Source organism: Narcine bancroftii, chromosome 7, assembly GCF_036971445.1.
Source record: "Narcine bancroftii isolate sNarBan1 chromosome 7, sNarBan1.hap1, whole genome shotgun sequence".
Lineage (NCBI taxonomy): Eukaryota > Metazoa > Chordata > Chondrichthyes > Torpediniformes > Narcinidae > Narcine > Narcine bancroftii.
Window position 1 is genome coordinate 93,419,566 of NC_091475.1, and position 23,550 is coordinate 93,443,115.

General features: G+C 37.4%; 1 protein-coding gene across 4 annotated transcripts in view; it reads right to left on the reverse strand.

The window, feature by feature from the left end:
* The window catches only part of LOC138739120 (palmitoyl-protein thioesterase ABHD10, mitochondrial-like), a 68,483-nt gene that overhangs the window by 19,636 nt on the left and 25,297 nt on the right, over positions 1-23,550 (reverse strand). For 2 of the 4 annotated variants that reach the window (XM_069890616.1, XM_069890617.1), the window contains 3 exons: positions 17,708-17,845; positions 12,748-13,000; positions 468-551 (listed from right to left, as the gene is read on the reverse strand). In XM_069890616.1, the coding sequence (XP_069746717.1) occupies positions 468-551; positions 12,748-13,000; positions 17,708-17,845 (475 nt within the window). The remainder of the gene's footprint in view (positions 1-467; positions 552-12,747; positions 13,001-17,707; positions 17,846-23,550) is intronic. The other 2 variants (XM_069890619.1, XM_069890618.1) reach the window with 2 other exon arrangements.

Consider the following 23,550-nt stretch of genomic DNA (forward strand, 5'->3'; position numbering starts at 1 on the left):
TATGTTTTGGATTTTCAGAAGGCCTATCACAAGGTGCCACACATGAGGCAAATTTACAAGAGCCCATGGTTTCTCAGGAAATCTTCTAATGTGGTTAGAACATTGGCTGATTGGCAGGAAGCAGTGTTGGAATACAGGGATCATATTCTGGTTGGCTGCCAGTTGCTAGTGGTGTTTCACAGTGGCTGGTGTTGGCATTGCTCTTTATGTTGCATATTAGTGAGTTAGATTATGGAATGAATGTCTTTGTGGCCAAGTTTGCAGGTGATGCTAAGAGGGAAGGAACAAGTAGTGTTGAGGAAACTAGGAGGGTACAGAAGGACTTGAAGACAGATTAGGAGAATGGGCAGAGAAGTGGCAAATTAAATACAAATGTCAAAAGTGTATGGTCATACAATTAGGTTTTTTTTTAAAAACGTGTCGACTATCTTCTAAATTGGAAGAAAATTAAAAATACCCAAATGTACCTGCAGATCCTCGTGCAGAATAGCTTGAGGTTGAACATGCAGGTTGAGTTAGTGGTGAAGTAGGCAAATGAAATGCTGGCATTCCTATCAAGGGGAATAGAATATTGTTATGAGCCCAGAGGACTCCAAAACCCAGCAGCAATAGATATTCACCAAGACAAATGGTTACTTAAACAAAAATTGTTTTTAATGATCTTTAAGCATGAAAACAGAATCACACTTTAACTTATCACTATTAACTTGACTAACCTAAATCCCTTCTAATTCTAAGTACATGTGTATGTAAGTTCAGAAAAGTTCAATCTCATTTCTCACTCCTCCAAGTTTACTGGTTGCAGGCAATTCTTATACTGTGCATAGAATTTAACATTTATGAAGTTCACTAGGCTTTGGAGCTTGAAAGGCAAATAGTTACCGCTCAGGAAGGTTCTTGTCAGTTTTCAGAGAGATTTGTTGCTTGCTGGACAACTGATTCCTTGCAACCAGCCACTTCAGTGTCTTGCCGAAGAAACTTGCCCCATCATGGTTCTCCAGATGATAACTGCTTTCTTTCAGGACACCACAGAGTTCCTTTTTGTTTCCCTTATTTCAAGTGAAACATTAGGCAGTAAATCCTCTTTTCTTGTATGAACCACAAGGGCTTTGACCAGGCTGAACTAAGTACTCACAACCTGTCTTCCAAATGGGGTTTTTCCACAAGCTTTCCAGCTTGTCCTGTTCCAGTCCCAGCTGCTGCGGCTGACTGTAGCACTGCAAAACTGAATTCTCTCTCTCTCTCTCTCTCTCTGAAAGCCTGTTTTTCTCTCTCTGCTTGCAAAACCACATGAACCTCTTAGAACAGCAAGTTCCACTCCAGACAGCCTGTGGCTTCGAGTTCCTTCATCTATTGCCTTTTTGTAAACAACAATCTATTAGTGAAGTCTCTTGGGTATTCTCCAAAGCTTTTGCAAAGACTCTTGGAGCTGGCCTGTCTAGCATGATCAGAGCTCCAGTATTTTAAATAAGATCTGTTTTAAAGTGTTTGCATGTGACTTACACTTAAAAAAAAACACTGCCCCAATTTATCTCCCAAAAACATGTCTATAATCTGTCACAGTATCACAGCACGCATTTGATGTTGAAGCATTAAAATGCACTGATGAGGCTTAATTTGGAACTGTTTTGGGTTCCTCATTTAAGAATGTGCTTTTCTTTTTAAACTTTATTTATTCGTTCAAAAAACAAATAGTACATAACATATACAACAATTAACCCTAAACATGAATGTTATTTTTTTATATATATGTATATAAAAAAAGAACCCCCCCTTCGCCAACTCTCCTAAGGAGAGCCATAAAGAAAGAAAAAAAGAAAAAAAATTAAGCATACATATTAAGATCTAATCAATTTAAATTGAAATGTAAATATTCTGAATATAACAACCACTTATTAATAAAAAACTATAATTATCACGTGAAACATATGTAATTTTTTCCATTATTAAACAATATTTCATTTCATTATGCCATCTATTAATATCAATCATATTTGTATCTTTCCACGTACTAACAATACATTTTTTCGCTACAGATAAAGCTAAATATACAAAAGCAAGTTGAAACTTATTTAATCCAAAACCTTTCAAAGGTTGCAAACTACCCAATAAAAACACTGTCGGATTTAAAAGTATTTTAATCTTATACAGGTATTCTAAAAACAATTGAATTTTCTTCCAAAAAGATTGTATATGTATACATAACCAAAAAGCATGAAAAAAAGTTCCAACAGAATTACCACATCTAAAACACAAATCTGATTCATGAAAACCATACTTTTTTAATTTTTCAGGTGTTAAGTATAATTGATGTAAAAAAAATTATAGTTAATCATTGCATAACGTGCATTTATCAATCTAGTTACACTATCATAACAAATATCTAACCAATCATCCTCGGAAAAAATAAAACCAGTATCCGCTTTCCATTTACTTTTAGACCTATCCCACCCTTTTTATCCATACCATCCTGTAATATTTGATACATAGATGAAATATAACCCTTCTCTGGTACCTTCATAAGAAAAATCTCAAATTTAGTAATTTCAAGTAAAATCATATCTCTTCCAAACGTACATTTTACCAAAGATCAAATTTGGTAATAGAGAAACAAAGAATTCTTATCAATACCAAAACTGTCCCTCATCTAATTGAAAGATAAAAAAAATTACCCTCTTTAAAACAATCTCCCAAATTGTTCACACCTTTAAATCTCGAATGCAATAAACTTTGATTATGTATTGAAAAAGAAATAAGTTGATTATTATACAATGAAATCAAAGCCGATAATTCACACCTAGAGCCTATCATTTTATTTTTCTTAATCCATAGCTTCATTAAATGTTTTAGTATAGGCACATTATATTGCTGTAACAAATTTATATTCCATCTAAACAAAAACTGATGTATTTCAAATTCAGAAATATTTGCCATCTCAATTTTGGCCCAACTAGGAGGGCGTTCCAAATCCATCAATGAACTAATAAATTTAAGTTGGGCTGCTTCATAATAATTTTGAAAATGTGGTAAAAATAATCCCCCTAATTCATATTTCCAAGTTAATTTATTCAAAGCTACTCTCGAAAATTTACCTCTCCATAAAAATTCCCTAACCATTTTATTCAAATCTCGAAAAAAAAAAATTATCAAGTAAATACGGAATAGATTGAAACAAATATTGCATATGTGGAAAAATATTCATCTTAATTATATTTATCCTACCCAATAAATTAATAGGTAAATCTTTCCATTTAATCAAATCAGTTTTAATTTTTTTTATTAACGGAACATAATTTTATTTATATAAAGATTGATAATCAACATTCAGAATTATACCCAAATATTTAATTCGATCAGTCCATTTCATATTAATAATATTCTTATAAACTGAATAATCTCCTTCACTTACCAGTAATATTTCACTTTTTTCCCAATTAACTTTATATCCAGCAAGACACTCCTTCAAGTGCAAAAGTGACTGAGCTGGGTTTATTAAATACACCAATACATCATCAGCAAATAAATTAATTTTATACTCCTCATCTAAAACTCTCTCTGTGTATTTTGACTTATCAGCTGTGCTAAAGGTTCAATCACTAATGCAAACAAAGCTGGTGATAAAGGACAACCTTGACGAGTTGATCGAGTTAACTTAAAAGATTCCAAAATCAAACCATTCGTCAATACTCCAGCTATCGGTTTACTATATAGAGCCCTAATCCAACCAATAAAAGAAGTACCAAACTTAAATTTCTCCAGAACTTTAAACAAAAAATTCCACTCAACTCTTTCAAATGCTTTTTCTGCATCTAAAGATATCACCATTGGGTGATCTGAATATTGTCGAAATCTATTAATCAAACTAATCACGCGCAGAATATTATCTGAAGCATATCTATTCTTTATAAAACCTGTTTGATCTATATGAATCAACTTAAGCAAAAATTTAGCCAATCTATTCACTAAAATTTTAGCTATTATTTTATAATCTACATTTAACAATGAAATTGGTCTATATGATCTCTATCTTTCTTTGGGATTACTGTAATTAAAGCACTAGAACAAGACTCAGGTAATTCATAATGTTCTCCAACTTAACGTAATACATCCCCAAACACTGTAGAGAGGTCATCATAAAAAACTTTATAAAATTCAAACGAAAATCCATCATCACCAGGCGATTTACCGTTCGGCATTTCCATCATAGCCATTTTAATTTCCGAATCAGTAAATGGTTCCTCTAACTCTTGTATATCTGCATCCTCTAATATCGGTAAATTCAACTGTGATAGAAAAAGATCAATCAATCCAATTTCTTGTTTTTCTTCAGATGTATATAACTTTTTATAAAATGAACAAAATTCATCATTAATCTCACGATGTTTATAAGTAAGAAGAGAATTCCGTCTAACAGCATTAATAGTCCTCAAAACCTGTTCTTTCTTTAATTGCCATGCCAATACCTTACGTGCTTTCTCTCCCCATTCATAATACCGTTGTTTAGTCCTATTAATCACACATTCAAATTGATTAAATTGCAAAGTATTATATTCCAATTTCAACCCAGATAATTCTATTTTCTGATCTTCTGTAGCATCTTTCTGAAATTCCTTTTCTAACTCAGCAATCTGTTTCTCTAATTTAAGATTCTGATTTAATCGATTCTTTTTTTATTTTAGAAGTACAACTAATTATTTGTCCTCTCAAATAAGCTTTCATAGCATCCCATAATACAAACTTACTTTGAACAGAATTAGAATTTTCTTTAAAAAAATTAATTTGTTTTTTTTCAAAGAATCAATAAATTCCGTATTTTTTAACAACATAGTATTAAACCTCCAACAATAGGCCACTTGAATTTCCTCAGAAGTTGCATATGTAAAATATAACAAAGAATGATCTGAAATCACCCTACTTTTATATTTCGCTTGTTGTATCTTCCCTTGTAAATGTGCCGATACTAAAAAAAGTCAATCCTTGAAAACGATTCATGTCTAAATGAATAAAAGGAGAAATCTTTCTCTGTCAGATTAAGATGTCTCCAAATATCTACTAAATTAAGATCTTTCATCAATGCTTGAACCTGAACTGCCATCTTGGATTTCTTATCTTTCTTCGGAGATTTATCTAATAAAGGTTCAAAAACACAATTAAAATCACCACCAACTAAAATATTATCATTAGCCTGACCCAAACATTAAAATGCATCTGAAATAAATATTTAATCATCTGCATTTGGGGCATAAATATTATAACGTCCAAAATTCACTAAAAATCTTACAATTCATTTTAAGAATACATCCTGCCTTTTCCTCCATTTATTGTAATTCAAAAGATAAATTTTTATATATCAAAATTGCTACACCTTTAGCCCTAGGATTAAATGAAGAAGAATATACATGCCCAACCCAGTCCCTCTTTAATTTCATACTTTCCTTCAGATTCAAATGCGTTTCTTGTAAAAAAAGCAACATCAATTTTCATTTTCTTTATATACGCCAAGACTTGCTTACGCTTGATCGGACTGTTTAAACCTCGAACATTAAAAGTATCAAACCTCAACTTTGACATATCTACTATTGTAACTAAATACCAATAATATCTTTATATGAAAACTCAAATCAACGTATATAGGCCCTCTAGTAGGAGAAAAAAAATCACAAATTAAAAGCTAACTAAAATGAATATTAAAATAAACTACCAAAAGGTAGTAATCCCTAAACAAAAATTGGGTGTGGGTCACCCACCAGTGGCTGATGACTAGTAAACAACTTAGAGCAAATCACTGCCTCCCCAGCCAAACAATGAATAACCTCAAAATATCATAATAACAAAAAAAGTAAAACAAGAATAAGAAAATTCTTCTATTCATCCAAGAGATTCCAATCTTGAAGATCCCATTTCAGAAAAAGTTGGACTCTTTCCATTCCAGTTTTTCCCATTTTTGCCATTTCTTCCATTTCCAGAACAAGCAGATTTTTCTTTAGGAGACAATGGTGGATTACGTCTTTGTCCTCTTATGTCTGGCAATGAATCAACAAAAATCATTGCTTCACAATCATTCTCAAAAAACCGAAATTGATGGTCTCTATAAAACATCTTCAACATTGCTGGGTAGCGAAAAGTAGACTTATAACCTTTACGCCACAAAGCTTCTTTAACTGGATTAAATCGACGTCGACGTTGAATGACCTCTTGACTCAAGTCAGGATTTAAAAAAAAAACTCTGCTATTCTGACAAACGGAGTTTGTCATTGTCTCGCATTTTACACTGCTAGTCGAAGTATTGCTTCTCTGTCCAGATAATTCAAACATCGAATTATTATCGGTCTCGGTGGTTGACCAGGTAAAGGAGTTCTTCTTGAAGCACTATGAGCTCTTTCCAGTACCAAGCCTCCAGAAAAAAAAATTCTTGCCCTAATACTTGTGGGATCCAGTCTTTAAAAAAACGAAGAGGATCTTGTCCTTCTATACCTTCTGGCAAACCAACGATTTTCACATTATTCCTTCTACTTTGATTCTCCAAGTAGTCTATTTTCCTCTCTAACTCCTTCTCATGTTCTCCCAATTCTATGACAGATTTTTCAACCTTCAACACTTTTTCTGTTAGAAACCACTTGCTGTTTACAGTCTAAAAAAGCAGTCTGAATTTTTAAAAATTCTTCATAAGATGCATCCACACGTGCTTTAACTGTATTCAATTCTAAACTTATCATTTGAGCCATCTCATTCATTAAAGGCTGAATGACTGCATTTAGTTGCTTACACTGTAACTCAGAAAAGCTCAGCCCTGCTTTCTCTGACATAGTGGCAGAACCAGGTAACTGCAGCTCCTGCTGCAACACAACAAAAGGCATTTTAAAAGTTTTACTGTGGGTCTGGACTCCCAGCGACGACACTCCGACTTCCTCAGGGGGTTGCCGCTGGTCTCCCCCCCCCCCCCCCCCCCCCCCCCGCAGTTCTTTTTTTTTCGCAAAATCACAGAGGAAAGCAATATCTTCAGGTTGAAATGGTTCCTGATGCATTTCAAACAATGGAATCGTCGTCCTGTGTGCTCCCTCTGTTAAAATCGAAAGGCTTCCAGAATCAGGATCCACTTCTTGGGAACACGCACCTTCTTCCAGAGAACGGGTAATTCCAGCGCCATCCTTCACTTGGTGAGTAGAAGACATTTTTTTTCCAGCTCCCACAGACAGTCTTTGTGGTTTAGACACTGAAGAAATTAAACCTGAAGCTATATCAAGTCGTTTAGGCCCCAAATCTTCAGCACTTTGAAAATGTAACTTCTTCTGCACTTGAGGTTTAATCTTTTTACCATTAATGGCCATAATAATTCCTCAATACTTTAAACTAAAATTTTAAAAGTTTAAACTTGAAAACAAAGGGTTAAAAATGGGTACTTAAAAGTCTGGCCAGAGAGGTTGAGATTACACATCTAGACTCTACGCCATCTTGCCATGCCCCCCATTTAAGAATGTGCTGATGTTGGAGAGAGTTCAGATGTTCACAAGGATATTCAAAGAATGAAAGGGTTATCATATGAGGAGCATTTAATGGCACTTGGCCTGTACTCAATGGAATTTTGGAGAATGAGGGGGATATCATTGAAACATTTCAAATGATGAAAGGCATAGACTAGATGTAGAAAGGTTGTTTCCTATGTGGGAGAGGCTAGGGTAAGAGGGCACCAGTTCAGGAATGAAGAGTGTCCACTTAGATCAGATGTGGAGGATTTTTTTGCCAAAAGGTGGTAAATCTGGAATTTGTTGCTGCCGGCAGATCTGGGGGCCAAGTCATTTGGTGTATTAAAGGCGAGGTAGTTTCTTGATTAGCTCAGGCATCAAAGGTTGTGGGGAGGCCAGGCAGTGCAGCTGAGTGGAGAAAATCAATCAGCCCGTGATTGAACGGCTGGGCAGACTTAATAGGCTGAATAGCCTATTTCTGCTCCCATGGCCTAGTGATTAGGCAGCTGTGCATAAGCAGACAGGCATGGTTAGCATAGCTGTCAGCATAATGTTATTACAGTGCCAGTGTGCAAGGAGTTTGTATGTTCTGTCTGTGTTGGTTTTCTCCAGGTGCTCCAGTTTCTTTCCATATATGGGGCTATGGGTTAATTTGGGTGTAGTTGCATGGGACTGTTTTAAATGGCTGGAATCTGATTCTACTTTATTTCAAGTAAAAATTATAAAGTATACATTATGAAAATTATAAAGTTATATGGCGAGCTCTCCACTGGCCACCGAGACAGAGGTGCAGCAAAGAAGAGGTACAATGACTGCTTAAAGAAATCTCTTGGTGTCTGCCACATTGACCACTGCCTGTGGGCTGATATCGCCTCCAACCGTGCATCTTGGTGCCTCACAGTTCAGTGGGCAGCAACCTCCTTTGAAGAAGACCGCAGAGCCCACCTCACTGACAAAAGACAAAGGAGGAAAAACCCAACACCCAACCCCAACCAACCAATTTTCCTTGCAACTGCTGCAACCGTGCCTGCCTGTCCCGCATCGGACTCGTCAGTCACCAACGAGCCTGCAACAGACATGGACATACCGCTCCATAAATCTTCGTCCGCAAAGCCAAGCCAAAGTTGCATGGGACTCTTTTAAATGGCTGGAATCTGCTTCTACTTTATTTCAAGTAAAATTTATAAAGGAAGGAATCAAATTAATAGCTGGAGCATATAAAGTCGGTGAGTATGGGGAAATTAGATATGGAAAACAAAAATGCAACCAAAGCTCAAAGCAAACAATATGGATTATGAAAGTAAACTAGGACATAATATAAAACAGGTAATAAAAGCATCAGTTTGCTTTTCAATGGCTTGATAAACAAGGAAGTTGTCCTTGAATATGGTACTCTGTATTTTCAAACTTGTGTTTCTACTGCTCAATGGGAGGGAGAAGTGTGAGCAGGGTAGGATCTTTTAATATGTTGGTTACTTTACCAAGATTGAAGTGCAGTCAGTCAATAGAGGGAGATTGGTTTGTGTCATAGTAGCTTCAAGTCTTACCAGGGCATAGATGTTTCAGGTTCATGTTTAAAAAAAAGGGAGCATTGATCATGCAATAATGAGGAGGATGTCTCAAATATGTTTCTCAAATGAGGCCATGCGGATGGTACTTACTGTGATGGAATATTTGGAGATGTTTTTGGGAGATAAATTGCTAAAATTAGAGATTACATACATATACACACACTTTAAAACATATCTTATTTGAAATACTGAAGAATTCATATTCAATGACTTTACAGAAATGATGAAAAATGCTTTGCACATTTCACAAGTAGGTACTAATTGAAATTATGTCATGAAATGAATGGCTATTATCTTGGAAGAAAACCTGGAGTCAAGTTGTCTGTGTTGGACCTTTTTGCAAGGCTTTTGACCTCTGCAAAGTGCTCACTCAGAGGTCATAGAGAGGTTTGTTTACCTAAAGCAACAGATGGACTAGAAGGCTAACTCCTATTGTTTGCTGGAGAAGGTTGAGGTGGGGGGGGGGGGGGGGGTTTGCAAGTGAGAGAGAGAAGGACATGTGGCTGGCAGTTTGAATCACAGTAAAAGAAAAAGAGACATAGTAAACTGTAACAAGCCAGGAAAAGCTTGTTGGAACTGAAACAGAAGCTCCAGAGTGGCAGATGGCTGGAAGTGTTATCTGTCTGATGTTTCTCTTGAAATAAGTGGAACAGAAAGGGACTCTGTGATAGCCTGAAAGAAAGAGGTAATCATCTGGAGAACCCTGATGGGGCAAGTTTCATCAGTAAGACATTGAGGTGACTAATAGTAGTACCTGTTGTGGAAATCCTGGAACAACACACATCTCTCTGCAAACCTACAAGAACCTTCCTGAGTGGGAAACATTTACCTTTTGAGCACCAAAGCCTTGTGAATGTTATACATGTCAAATAAGAATTGACTGCAACCAGTGAACTTGGAAGAATAAGAAGTGAAACTGAACTGTGAACCAAAGAACTTTTCTTAAATTTACACACACATTACATACACGTGAGCTTAGAATTAGAAGGGGTTAAGTTGGGTTTAGTTAAGTTAATAGAGATAAGTTAAAGTTTGATTCTGTTTTCATGTTTAAAGATAATTAAAAACAACTTTGTTTAAGTAACTACTTGTCGTGAATATCTATTGCTGCTGGGTTTTGGGGTCCTTTGGGCTTGTAACACTTACAAATAAAAAACAATGTTAATCACTTCTGGGATTGTTCTATGAATCTCCTAACAGTCAGCAGAAGTAGAAGAGTAGAAACGTTGGCAAATCTGAGAGATTTAAGAAAAATGGGCATTTGTCAGAGAAGACAGAGTTTAACTTTTCCAATATTAATAGAGAGACAAGATTCAGGAGGATGTGGCCTTGGGTAGAATATTTCAATCACAAGAAGAGACTAGATAGACTGCAGGGTTACCTAATAGAGGGCTGCACAATTACATGGTTAGAGTATAGATAAGAAACTTTCCCAAGGCAGAGACTTCCATGATCAGAAAATACATAATTAAGGTCAGGAGGAAGAAGGGATCAACAAAAATATTTTTGTCTCATATAGATGATACTGTAATCTGGTAGCAGCTGCTTAGGAAGGTGATGGAGGCAAGGTGCTTCAACAATAAGCAAGAACAATGTGGAATAACACTTCAATCACCAAGGTGTAATTGGTGATAGACCAAGTGGGGGACCCACAGGGAGCAGAGATGCAGCGCTCCTGCAGGGTCCAGCTGCCCAGTTGACTGCTCTGCATAGGTTTTGAACGGCCCATTGAGGAAGCTGACTGTGGGGTTTTACTTGAGGTGAGGAACCCATGGAAGCTGCGAGCTGATGGAGACTGGCTCGAAATGGCCGGAGGGGTATCAGGTATTGGAACTGAGGTGCCGAGGGTGTCCCTGAGTTTTTTTTTGGAGGTTCGGATCTGGAGCTTGGGTTGCCAACGGTTTGGACTGGGCTCTGGGTGGCTGCAGAAGCGCTGGAGGTGAATCTACAGACACTTAGTGACTCTGGGGGACTCTTTTACTTCTCTTTCTAACTAAGAAATGTAAGAGGAGTGGCAATTTCTGCCGGTGGCTAATCTGTCTGCTTTGCAGCAGGGAAAATAGAATTTCATGTAATAGGACACTGCTTTATTACTATGACAATAAACTGAATCTTGAAGTGGCAAGAAAAGGGATGAATGTAGATGGGTCCCATCAATCCTGAGAACAGAAGGGTGAAGTGGCCGTTTCAGTGGTGCAAAACATCACTACTGTGACTCAATTATATTAAAAATAATGAAGCAATTAAAGGGGCAGAGAGCCAGATATACTTCGTATCAACAAACCCATACAATTGATATTTTTCTCTGCAGTTCATCCAAATATTATCCAGCTTTAAGCATACATAATATTCTTCCTTCTACAAATTTGGCATTGAAAAGACACATTGTATACATGAACTAATAAAATTGATATTCTATAAAACAAAGCAAACAGGAAAAAAGGCATCAGTGCAACTTTTGTGTTTTCTTCAGTTTAATTGTTTGGAAAGAGTAGCAAAACTCCATTGTCAAGGCTGGAGTAGTTATAAATATTACATCTATCAATATGCAAACAAATTAACTTGCTATTTTCAGAATGCATTTAAAGTTACATTAATTAATCTATATGTTAATGTTATAAAGCAAATCTTTCTTTAAAAATATATTTTCATCAGGGCTGACCCAGTTCACACGGAGGGCTATTAACATTCTCCTTGTTAATCAAAGTTTCATCGCTGAACAGAAATAGTTGCAGCTGACCTCCAATTGTTCATTTGACTAGCACATTGGAAAAAGGTGAATATTAGCTCTTTGTATCTTAAGACAGTTGATACTTTAATCCTAAAATGTTTAACGGTTTACTGTTTTGTTCAATATCAGACTGGCATTATGAAACACAATTTTCATTGTAAATGGCTTTACAACCCATTTCTCAATTCAATGGTTCCTTAATATAACAGCTTTGAAGAACTCAATCAATAATAAATCTTTTTTCCCCTGAGTTGTCAAAGCATCTTTATAAAGAAATTAGTTATACCAATTTACTTTTATAATGGGAGTTCTGAAGTATGTCATATTAGAAAACATGTTTGTCAAGGCAATTTTGAGATCTATGACTGATACACCATAGAATAATCATATTTTTCCAAATAAAAGGAGAACATATACAGGAAAATAATACTGAAATGAAACTTTAAATAAAAATACAATACTGGAGAAATTAGCAGGTGTCTTTTATATAGCAAATATAAAATATATAACTGATGTTTTGGGCTTGAGCCCTTCAAAAGATGACTTCAACCATAGTGTCTGCAGACTTTCATGTTTTACTTGAAACTTTAAATACATCAGGTGACAATATGGAATTATTTTCATTTTGAGACCTCTAGTATTCCAATTTCCAAATATTATTAATCTTAAATGCAGCATTCGTATAATTACAGTTGATACTGCCTTGCATTTATAAATGCTTCTGCTAACAAAATGGTGATTTTTTTTTGTTTCTAGTAATTGACTTTTCTCCTTAGAGCACATGTTCAAAATACCTGAAATTCTACAGTTTACTTACATTACAATAACAATAATGAAAACTGCTCCACTGGTTCAGTGGACTACTGATTATACACATTTCTGATTCTATTAATTTATGTCAGCGTTGAAAGTTTGTCTATAAGATCATCAATTGTGTAAACTATTAATTTTATATCATCTTTCTCAACCATTTTATGCTGACCCTGTTTGCGCAGGATAACGTCAACATCAGATCCAAGAACGTTTTCAGCTACTTTCAAAGAGATTTTCCAGGGAATGTGTTCATCCTTCATGCCGTGTATGAGTCTGACAGGACAAGTTATTGGAATGGTGCTGTGCAAGATACAGTGATTTTCAGCATCTTTAATAAACGAGTAGGGAATCTTGTAAAATCCCTCTTCCTTTTGCTTGTTTGGCAAATACCATTCACCTTTCTCTTCTATTTCTTTCTTTGTCTACAGAAACCACAAGCAAATGAGAAAGTGTGAATACAGTTTATCATAATGGATGATGAAAGGTATTCTCTTTTAAGATAATACCTAATCATTTGTTTCACTATGTAGAATATACAAAGATATTCTGCACAGAAAATCTTTATTTCTAATTTAAGTTGGTAATTTTAAGCCTCAACCAATGAGACAAAAGAAAAATAATTCTTAGAAATGTCATACAATTTTGAGCCTATAATAGTTATTACTGAAAATATGCTTGCAACTGATTTCTTTAACATTAATTAATCTTTCACTGGCCAAACTCGTACATCAACTGCCCTCAGACCTTGCTGTTTTTCCTAGCATGGTCTCTGGCACATTCTTCCAAATGGGAGTCCACCACCCAGTTGATTAATGAGGCTCAAACTGCAAATAGCCAGTTCTTTTCAAGATGAGCTGTATGGAGAAATGAAATTAATTCATAATTTGACTGGTAATTTTCTTAATCTTTAACCAAGGAAAAGGGCTGGTTACCTCAGCAGTTCATTTTGCAATTTAAATCATGAATCTTCTGCAAGATAACACTGTGAAATCCCTTAAGTCTTTGTTTAAAATAGTCTTCTAATTCTAGTAACAGGACAGTAATTTGCAATTTGTTTTAATTTTACAGAATTCTGGCTACCTCTGCAGCAAATTATGAATTATAAAAACCACAAAGCTTTTTGTTAATTTTTATTTGTTAGTTTATTTGACCCTTTTCTCTAATATGCTATAAAATAATTAACTAAGTTGCCCCTTAAAGATGCAAGTTCAAACCAAATTCATTGACAGTCTTGCTGGTAATTTGATGGAAATTTCAGCTATGGCTGATTTTTAAACAGCCAAGCATTTCAAAATAGTATTTCTAGCTGGGGAAAATAGCAAAATATTTTATTCTACAAAATTTTAATTTTTCATCAGTTATATTTAGCTAGTTTTCTCCCTTGGAACACAAATTGACTAGCAAACTGTATATAGAATGAATTGCAATTTGAAGCCAATATTTATTTTACTTACTGAAACCCTATCACAATTTTAATTATATTTAAATTGCACATTTTTTGAACTTGCATTCTTGCTCTCTGTTCTGCATCAAAAAACATGGACCACAAGAATATCTCCATCAAGCTTTTGATTATTGACTACAGCTTGCCATTTAACACCATCCTACCTGCAAAACTTGTATCACATTTGGGTAGCTTGGACACTGTTCATCTCTTTGCCACCGGACCCTATATTTCCTCATCAGCAGATCCCAATCTGCTCCTCCTTAGTGATCACCTCCTGACTGCATTCTCTGTTCTATTCTCAATACATTCATGATTATGTAGCCAAGCTGGGGTCAATGCAATCTATAAATGTGCTGATGTTCCCATCTTTATTGGCCAAATAATGGGAAATTGTGTCAGAGTATAGGATAAAGAATCTGCTTGTGTGATGTTAGAATATAAACCTAGATCTTAATATCAACAAGACCAAGAAATTGAACATGGAGTTTAAGAAGGGGAGGCTGAGAGACAGCAGTGGAGAGGGTTAGTTCTTTAGAGTCCACCTATCAGAGGACCTCCTGGCACCTAAACATCAAAGCAAATGTAAAAGCAGCATGGTTAGAGCACCAGCAATTTGGATTGTAATCCATCGCTGATTGTAAGGAGTTTGTACATCCTCCCCGTGACAGTGCGGGAGGAGCATTTAAGAAGCACCAGGAAAGGCAAGTGCTTGTTTAAATTGCGCCATTGGCTAATTAGCTCTAGCCAATAAAAGTAAGGGAAACAAGTGGAGCAGCCATTGTGTTAGTGTCCCCACGTTGGAGTGGGATTTTTAGGCTTTGGTTTAAGAGACTTCGAAAGGTTAAGGCTAGGGGGTGGTGCAGGAGTTGAGGAACAAAAAGGAATCTGCAAGAAGGCACAGGTAAGGACTGCTTTTTCTAACTTTTCCTTACCCTAAATAGAGCAGCTTGTTGATGAGCCCACTGGTTCTGTGGTACTAGATTACAAGAGGTGATTAGAGAGCTGAGGGTAAATGAAGAATTAGAGGGGGCAGTGATCAAAATGTGATTGAGTTCGATTTGAGATTTTACAAGGAGAAAGTAAAAACTTGCAGAGGGTGATTTAAAAATAAAACTACCAAAGGAAAAGATGATGTAAGAAACTAGGCTAGCAAATAATCTGAAGATGCATAAAGCTTTAAGTATATAAAGAATTAAGAGGTGAGAGTAAATAAAGAACCACTAGAAAATGACACTGAAGAAATAATAATGGGAGACGAGGAGATGGCAGAGGAACTAAGAAAATTTTACATCTTTCTTCACTGTGAAAGATATCAGCAGCGTGCCAGATGTTAGTTATCAAGAGAGAAGGTACTCAGAAACCTGAAGGGTCCAAGGGTGGGTAAGTCTGCTGGACCAGGTGGATTTCATCCTTTGGCTCTGAAAGAAGTAGGGGTAGAGATTGTAATAATCTATGGATTCTGGTATGGTCCTGGAGGACTGGAAAATCACAAATTTTTCACTTTTTCAAGAAGGGAGGAAGGTAGCAGAAATGAAATTATAGCCTAACTTCAGTAGTTGTGAATATGTTGAGTAGATAGTCAAGGATAAGGTTACAGAGCACATGACAAGATAGGCCAAAGTCAGTACAGTTTCCTCAAGGGAAAATCTTGCTTGACAAACCTATTGGAATTACTTCAATAAGTGACATGCAGGTGGGATTAAGGAAATGCAGAAGATATTGTGTATTTGGTTTTTCAGAAGGCCTTTGACAAGGTGCCACATAGGAGGCTACTTAACAAGATAAAAGCCTATGGGATAACAGGAAACATACTAGTGTGGATAGAGCATTGGGTAATTGTCAGGAAGCAGAGACTCGGAATACAGGGATCATATCTGGTTGGCTGCCAGTTGCTAGTGGCATTCCACAGGGGTCAGTGTCAGGACCATTTCTATTTCTGTTGTATGTTAATGACTTAGATTATGGAATGAATGGCTTTGTGGCCAAGTTTGCAGATGATATGACGATAGGTAGAGGAGGTGGTAGAGTTGAGGAATTACAGAGGTTGCAGAAGGACTTGGATTAGGAGAATGGGCAGAGAAATGGCAAATGAAAGAATGTTGGAAAGTGTACAGTCATCCCTTCGGTAGAAAAAAAAATGGGCAGACTATTTTCTGAATGTGGAGAAAATTATAAACCCCTAGATTCAAAGGGACTTGAGAGTCCTCACGCAGAATACCCTGAAAGTAAACACCGGTCGAGTCAGTGTGGAAGAAGGAAAATGCAATGCTGGTATTCATTTCAAGAGGAATAATATGCAAGAGGTAGTAAACTTGATTAGATATTGACTTGATTGGAGAAGCCAGAAAATGGTAGTGGCTGATTGCCTTTGACTGGAGGCCTATGACTAGTGGTGTGCCTCAAAGATCAGAGCTATGTCCATGTGATACTAAGGTTTGATAAGATACTGGTAAGACCTCATTTGTAGTGTTGTAAGCAGCTTTGAGCTCCTCATTAAAAAAGATGTGCTGCCATTGATGAAATTTGAGAGGAGATTCACAAGGATGATTCCAGAAATTGAAGGGTTATCATATGAGGAGCATTTAACAGCTCTTGCTCTGTACTCATTGGAATTTGGGAGAAATTGGGTTGGGGGGGGGGGGGGGTAACTTCTTTCAAACATTAAAAGACATGGACAGAGTAGATGTAGAAAGGTTGTTGCCCATGGTGGGAGTGTCTTGAATAAAGAAAAGGCACAACTTGAGAATTAAAGGACATCCACATGGAACAAATGACCAACCTCTTGCCAGAGCATGGTGAATTTGTTGCCATAGGGGTTGTGGGGGCCAGGTCAATGGGTTTATTTAAGGCAGAGATAGATAGGTCGGGCATAGAGGGTTATGGGGAAAAGGCCGGCCTGTGGGGAAAATGGGTCCACTCATGATTAAATGGCAGAGTAAGACTTGATGGGTCGAATAGCCCATTTCTGCTCCTATGTCTTATGGCCTCATGGTTTATTGGAGTATGTGTACCTTTTGCTGTAGTCAGCAAGAATTTTGTCGCGTCTGTACACTACATATGTATACAATGATAAATCCTCATCAATCCTTCAATCTTTCACAAGCGTAGCAGCCTTCTCTTTTAATATGATCTACCACACACCACAAAATTATCAAACTTGATCAATTCCTGTGAAACCAATTATATTAGTTTTTCCGGAGCTCTTCTATGAGTTGTTTCTCAGTTTCTTTCCCAAAATCCTGCTTTTCCCAAAGTCTTGTTTGAACCAAGCTTGTATTGGAGTTTCAGTTTGGTTGTTCTGGTTAAATTCAAACCAGGTTTCTTGATGTACTTTTTAGTTGATTGACAATAGACTGACATGCCAAGAATGAACCAGTTTATATTGTTCTGCTTTTGTAATAAGCCATTCATGGGCTTCTCCCATGATATCCTGAAGATGCATATGTTGTGGCTGTGCTGGAACTGCCTGTCTAGAAGTGTGGCTAGCTTTGGAGAGCAAATTTTGCTTCCTGATGTTGTGTGTCATCATGCCTTGTATGGTATTCAGTGCACTCAACTATTTGACTACAACTAGTGAAGTGACTCATACTGACTAAAGACTACCTTCTGTGAAGGTCAGACCTTCCCTTCTTTCAAAACATTACTTAAAGGAAAAATAATGTTTTAAACATAGTCCATTTACCTCCAAAGGAAGCTGCCTGAAAGCAGTCACCAAATAATCGGCCCCTGTAGCAATGCCAACGAGTGCAGCTACCCTTTCTGGCCGTGCTATTGCAGCAAGGAGCATCAGCCATCCACCCATATTGGAACCCACCAGAATCTGAGGAAAAGGAAATGTTTACTACTTGGACTGAACAAGAATTTGCTTCTTGGAAAGCAAAATATTGCATATCCTCGTAATCAGAACAGAAATGTGAGAAATATTCAGCAAGCCCGTCGCCAGCTATAAATAGTGAAACAGACTGAGCATTTCAAGTTAATGACCATCTATCCAAACTCAAACTTTCAAAATCAAACCTGATCTGGGCTGCAGGGAAGGGGTTGGGGTGAGGTGAAAAAAAAAAATGGAATGCCTGCGACCATGATGACCAGGCTGATTAATCAGCTGTATCAATCAGCTGACCACCACTTGTACCCTTCAATATCTCTTGGATGACATTATATTACAGATTTTCCCTTTATTTTCTTCAATTTCTTCCCCTTCCGCACTTCAAATTTTGATTTATAACTTTTCCCAATTTTGATAGGTTGTTTAACCTGCAATATTAATACCATTTCTCTAATCCAAAGATACTTCCTCACCTGCTGAATAGTTCTACCTTTTTCTATTAAGAATTTGCTTCTCCTTCCTCTGCCTCATTTACTCAACTCTTCAAATAACAGAAAATGGCAAAGCAGATTATTTTCAGGCAAGGGTGAATATAGGCACTGAGTGGGTACAATGTTACTAAAATCAAGGGCAATTAATTTGAAGCCTGACTTTGCCCAACTTTATGGATTAACATTCTATTCTATTAGAAGAGCCCTGATATGCAAGTATTTGGATAGTCATGGACTGATTAGGTATAGTCAACATGGCTTTCTGTGTGGTAGATAATTAACCAATCCTAGTTTTTTTTTGAAGAGGTTACGTGGAAAGTTGAAGGAAAGGCCATGGATGTTGTCTACCTGGACTTTAGAAAGGCCCCACATGGGAGGCTCTTCGGTAGTTCAGTCACTCTGTATTCAAGATGAGATAGTAAACTTGATTAGACATTGGCTTTAGTGGCTGATTTGCCTTTGGAGGCCTGTGACTAGTGGTGTGCCTCAAAGATCAGAGCTAAATCCATTGTTTGTCATTTATAATCAATGATCTGGATGATACCGTAGCAGCCCTATGGTGGCACATCAACTCCCAGGAGGCATCGAACCAGCCATGTGACATCAGTGCGTGTTGAGCACGTGATTCTGCCTTTTAAAAGGTTCATGGGCGAAGAAGAGTAAATCAGTTTGACTCATTATAAACACCTTGTATGGTTATTTCATTGTGGCCATTGTTTCCAACGAGTACAAAAAAACGTATTTTTGGACACACATGGACTCTGCAGCCATTGCTGTGAAGCTGCCACCTTTCTGGACAGCTGAGCCTGAACTGTGGTTCCAACAGGTTGAAGCACAATTTCACCTTCGCAAAGTCGAGTTGGACACCACTTGTTATTACCATCTTGTCAGTGCCATGGTCCAGTCTGTTGCTCAGAGGGTCAACAATTTCCTGCGGGATCCACCACACCAGCATGTGTGATGCTTTAAAAGCATTTTTAATACATGTATATGGTATGTCCTGTAGGGAAAAGGCAGCTAAACTATATTTTGATAGGTTGGGAGACCACGCCCCTTCAGAACTAATGGAGGAAATGCTGGTGGAAGGCCCAATATGTTATTCGAGCAGCCCTTTTTGGAGCGAATGCCAAGTGATATTAGGCTCTTGTTAACCAAGTCCATTTGAAGAGCCAAGGGCTGTAGCAGCAGAGGCAGGCATTCTTAAAAAAGCACAGCAAGGAAAGACAAGTCTGCACAACCAATCCTTCCAATATTGACCGTGTTACTCTTGTGATCTTAGCATGTCACTCCCAAGACAAGCAAGCAGCCCATGGATACCTCATCTTGGTGTAGTTACCACAGGTGTTGGAGAGTAAATCCCCGCAAGTACCTTCAACCCTGATTGTTTGCTTGTCATGTCCACTGTGATTCCAGTGGCCACAATACAAATTTGACCATGAACCACAGTTTTCAGCAGATTCACAGATGGCAATGAGGAAGCATACAAGAGTGAGTTGAGCTAGTTGAGTGGGGTCATAACACCTTGCACTCAACGTTAGCAAAACCAAGGAATTGACTGTGAATTTCAGGAGGGGGAAATCAGGAGAATATTAACCAGTCCCTTTGAGGAGCCAGCAGTGGAACAGCTTCAGAACTTCAAATTCCTAGGTGTCAACATCTGAAGATCTGTCCTGGGGCCTCCATGTTGATGTAATCATGAAGAAATCTCACCAGTGGCTATACTTTTTGAGGAGTATGTCACAAAAGGTTTCCAAATTTTTACAGGTGTACCATGGAGAGCATTTTAACTGGTTGCATCTGGTATGGAGGTAACAATGTACATGACAAAGAAAATTACTTCAGAGATTTATGAACTTGACCAGGGCCATTGAGGGCAACAGTCTTCACCCCTTCAAGCACATCTACAAGAGGCAGTGTCTTAAGAAAGCAGCCTCTATCCTCATGGACCCTCACTGGTCTGGCCCTATTCACACTGCTATCGTCAGGAAGCCTGAAAACACCGAATGACACAGAAATAGTTTCTTCCTCTCTGCCATCAGATTTCTGAATAGATAATGATCCACAGGCACTACTTTCTATTTGTTTTGGACTTACTTATTTTAAATGTAATTTATACTTTTAATATTTGTACCTGTAAGTGTTGCAACTGCAATGCTGCTGCCAAACAATGACATGTTCGTGATAATAAATTCTAATTTTGATAATGTGGTCAAATGGATCAGCAAATTTTTAGCTGACAGATTGTAGGTGTAGTGGCAGTGAGGAAGGTTGGATCAGCCGGAAAATGTGCTGCAAAATGGCAAATGGAATTAAATCCAGACAAGTGTGAGGTTTTGCATTTTGGAAGGTCAAACCAAGATAGGACATACATTTGATAAACAGGCACTGAGGAGTGTATTACAACAGGGGTATGGAAATACAGATACACAATTCCCTGAAAGATGTCGCAGGTAGATAATGTCATAAAGAAAGTCTTCATCTATCAAAGTATTGAGTATAGATGTTATGGTAAAGCTGTGTAATATATTGAGTCACATGTGGAGTATTATATGCTGTTTTGATTACCTAACTACAGGAAAGATGTCAATAAGATTCAGAGTGCAGAGAAGATTTACAAGGGTGTTTCTGGGACTTGAGGAACTGAATTACAGGGAAAGGTTAAACAAGTTAAAACTTTATTCCATGGAGCATAGTCAAATGAGGGGAGAATTGATAGAAATATACAAAATTATGATGTGTACACAGAGTAAATGCAAGTAAGCTTTTTCCACTCAGGTTAGGTGACATACCAGAGGACATGAGTCAAGAATGAAAGGGAACATTAAGGAGGATTCCTTCACATCCACAATGGTGGGAGTATGGAACAAGCTGCCCACTGATGTTGTGAATGTGGGCTCAATTTTAACATTTAAGAAAAATTTGGACAATACGTGGATGGGAGGGATATAGAATAGGTGCAGGTCAGTGGGACCTGGCAGAATAATATTTTGGCACAGACTGGAAGGGCTTATTTTCTGTGCTATAATGTTCTGTGGTTCTAATATTGCCATACATAAATGTGTATGGATATTTTAAAAACAGTCATCTGCTAATTTAGCACTCAAGCACTGATCTCGTCTAATTTCCATGGAACCATGGATGTGTTTCATCTAAAGATGCATTGTGGGCTTGGTAGCCAAAGCAGGCTTCAATGAATGTTTGGAGCCTTCAAACTGTAAAGAGGTTACCACTCACTATATCTTGGCAGACAGAAAATGAGCCACTTTTGTCTTTTTTAATGTTCACTGGTAAACTAGTAAACATGTCCATGTGTTACTTACTACATCAGATTTCATCTTCTGCAATGATCTTATTAATAGCCTCAATGTGAATATTTCGAACATAACCAGCCCAGTGATATGAACTCGAGACATCCCTGAACTGACTAGAAAAAGCCAACTTCAGAACCTGACTCGTGACAGACATTGACCTAGAAAGAAGGGAGGGATGAAGATGAGGATCAAAAGGAATGGTATTGAGGCCCCACCCCCAGCATTCTCTTGGCCAATGTCCAAACCATTAGAAAACAAGGTGGGTGAACGAAAGTGGACTTGCCTTTTGAAGGGAGTTGAGAGAATGCTGTGTGCTCTGTTTCAAAGAGGCATAGATCATACCTTCAACTCCTGACTAAACTGCACAAGGGTAGGGGTTGACCACACAATGCTCTCAAAAAAAAAGACATGGGTGACGGCATCCGGTTTCTCATCAACACTGAGTAGTGCTTGGATCTGACAATTCTGGTGAGCTCCTGCACCCGGAATACCTAATGTTGAAGTGCAGTCTCAATGATCAGCCATGGAAATTCGGACAGTACAACTCCAATTATTCAAAATCCTTAGTTATCTGGGAGTGCTTTTGGACCCAGAAATGTTTGTTCGGTTCTTTTTTTTTGATAATTGAGGATTTCATAAAAATCAAAAATCATCATTTATCTGAAATTTCACCTCTGATATCCTGAAACAATCCTTAGTTATCTGAAATTATTTTCAAAGCCAAACCGACATCACAGGTTGAAAATTTTTTTTAGAAAAACCTGAGTAGAATTTTGAAGGTTTTTGGTGTTGGATTTATCTTATTTTGTTCAGGTTGTTTTGGTGAGAATTAAACATTATTTAATGCTTAAAAAGCTGTCCCTTGTTTGTTGTTGCTTAAACACGGTTACAAATGATTTGTTGTTGCTACTGGGCCGTTACCCATTATCCAAAACTATCGTTTATCTGAAATGGGTCCAGTCCTGACCATTTTGGATAATTGGTGTTGTACTGTCATTTATATTAATTGCATACTAACCCAGGTGATTGTAAAGATAGATGAATAATTAACCTCTAACATCAATCTTGAAATGAAATGTCCCAAATATATGCATACATATTCACATAATACACAGCACATAAAAATCATACATGTACATTCATTATCATTGGTGACTTCAACCAAATTTAGCTCAATAACAAACAACCAGAATTCTATCAACCTATCTCAAGACTCCTCCAGAGGCCTTAAAACTGTTCACCACTGCCATAACCATGAAGAATTGTTGCAGATCCATCCTATGCCCACGATTTAGCAAAGACAGATCATCAGACGGTGCTGCTGATACCTGGATTGAAGTGGAAACTAAGGAAGGAGAGCCCAGTGGAGGAATTCATTCAATGAGGATCCACAGATAGAGTACATCCGCGTGACTACTTTGAGTTGGTCGATTAGGCCATATTCATTGATTCAGCACATAATCTCCGTGAAATGCATTGCCACATACTTAATCAGTAAGTGTGCAGAAGACCATAAAGGTATTCCTCAAACTATTGATGAATCATAAAGGCAACTTGCTGCCGAAGGCCAGGTTAAAGGTATTCCAGTCAGGAAACCCAGCCTGCTTGCTACAAGAAGTCCAAATCTTTGCAAGGCTACTAGGGAAGACGAGAGACAATACTGCATCTGAGTCAATTCTCAGAGGAACCACGTAAACACATGGCAATTATGGCAGAGCATGCATTGAGTACAAAGTAGAGTCCAGCAGCATCAATGCCACACTAGTCAATGAGCTAAAAGTTTAGAGTTCTAAACTTGCTCTGATCAGAAAGCCAGCAAGAAGGTGACACATCAACTACTACATGACTTTAGCAGCAGTGACTGGTGCAGTAGTACAAGTCAGCCTTTTGGAGT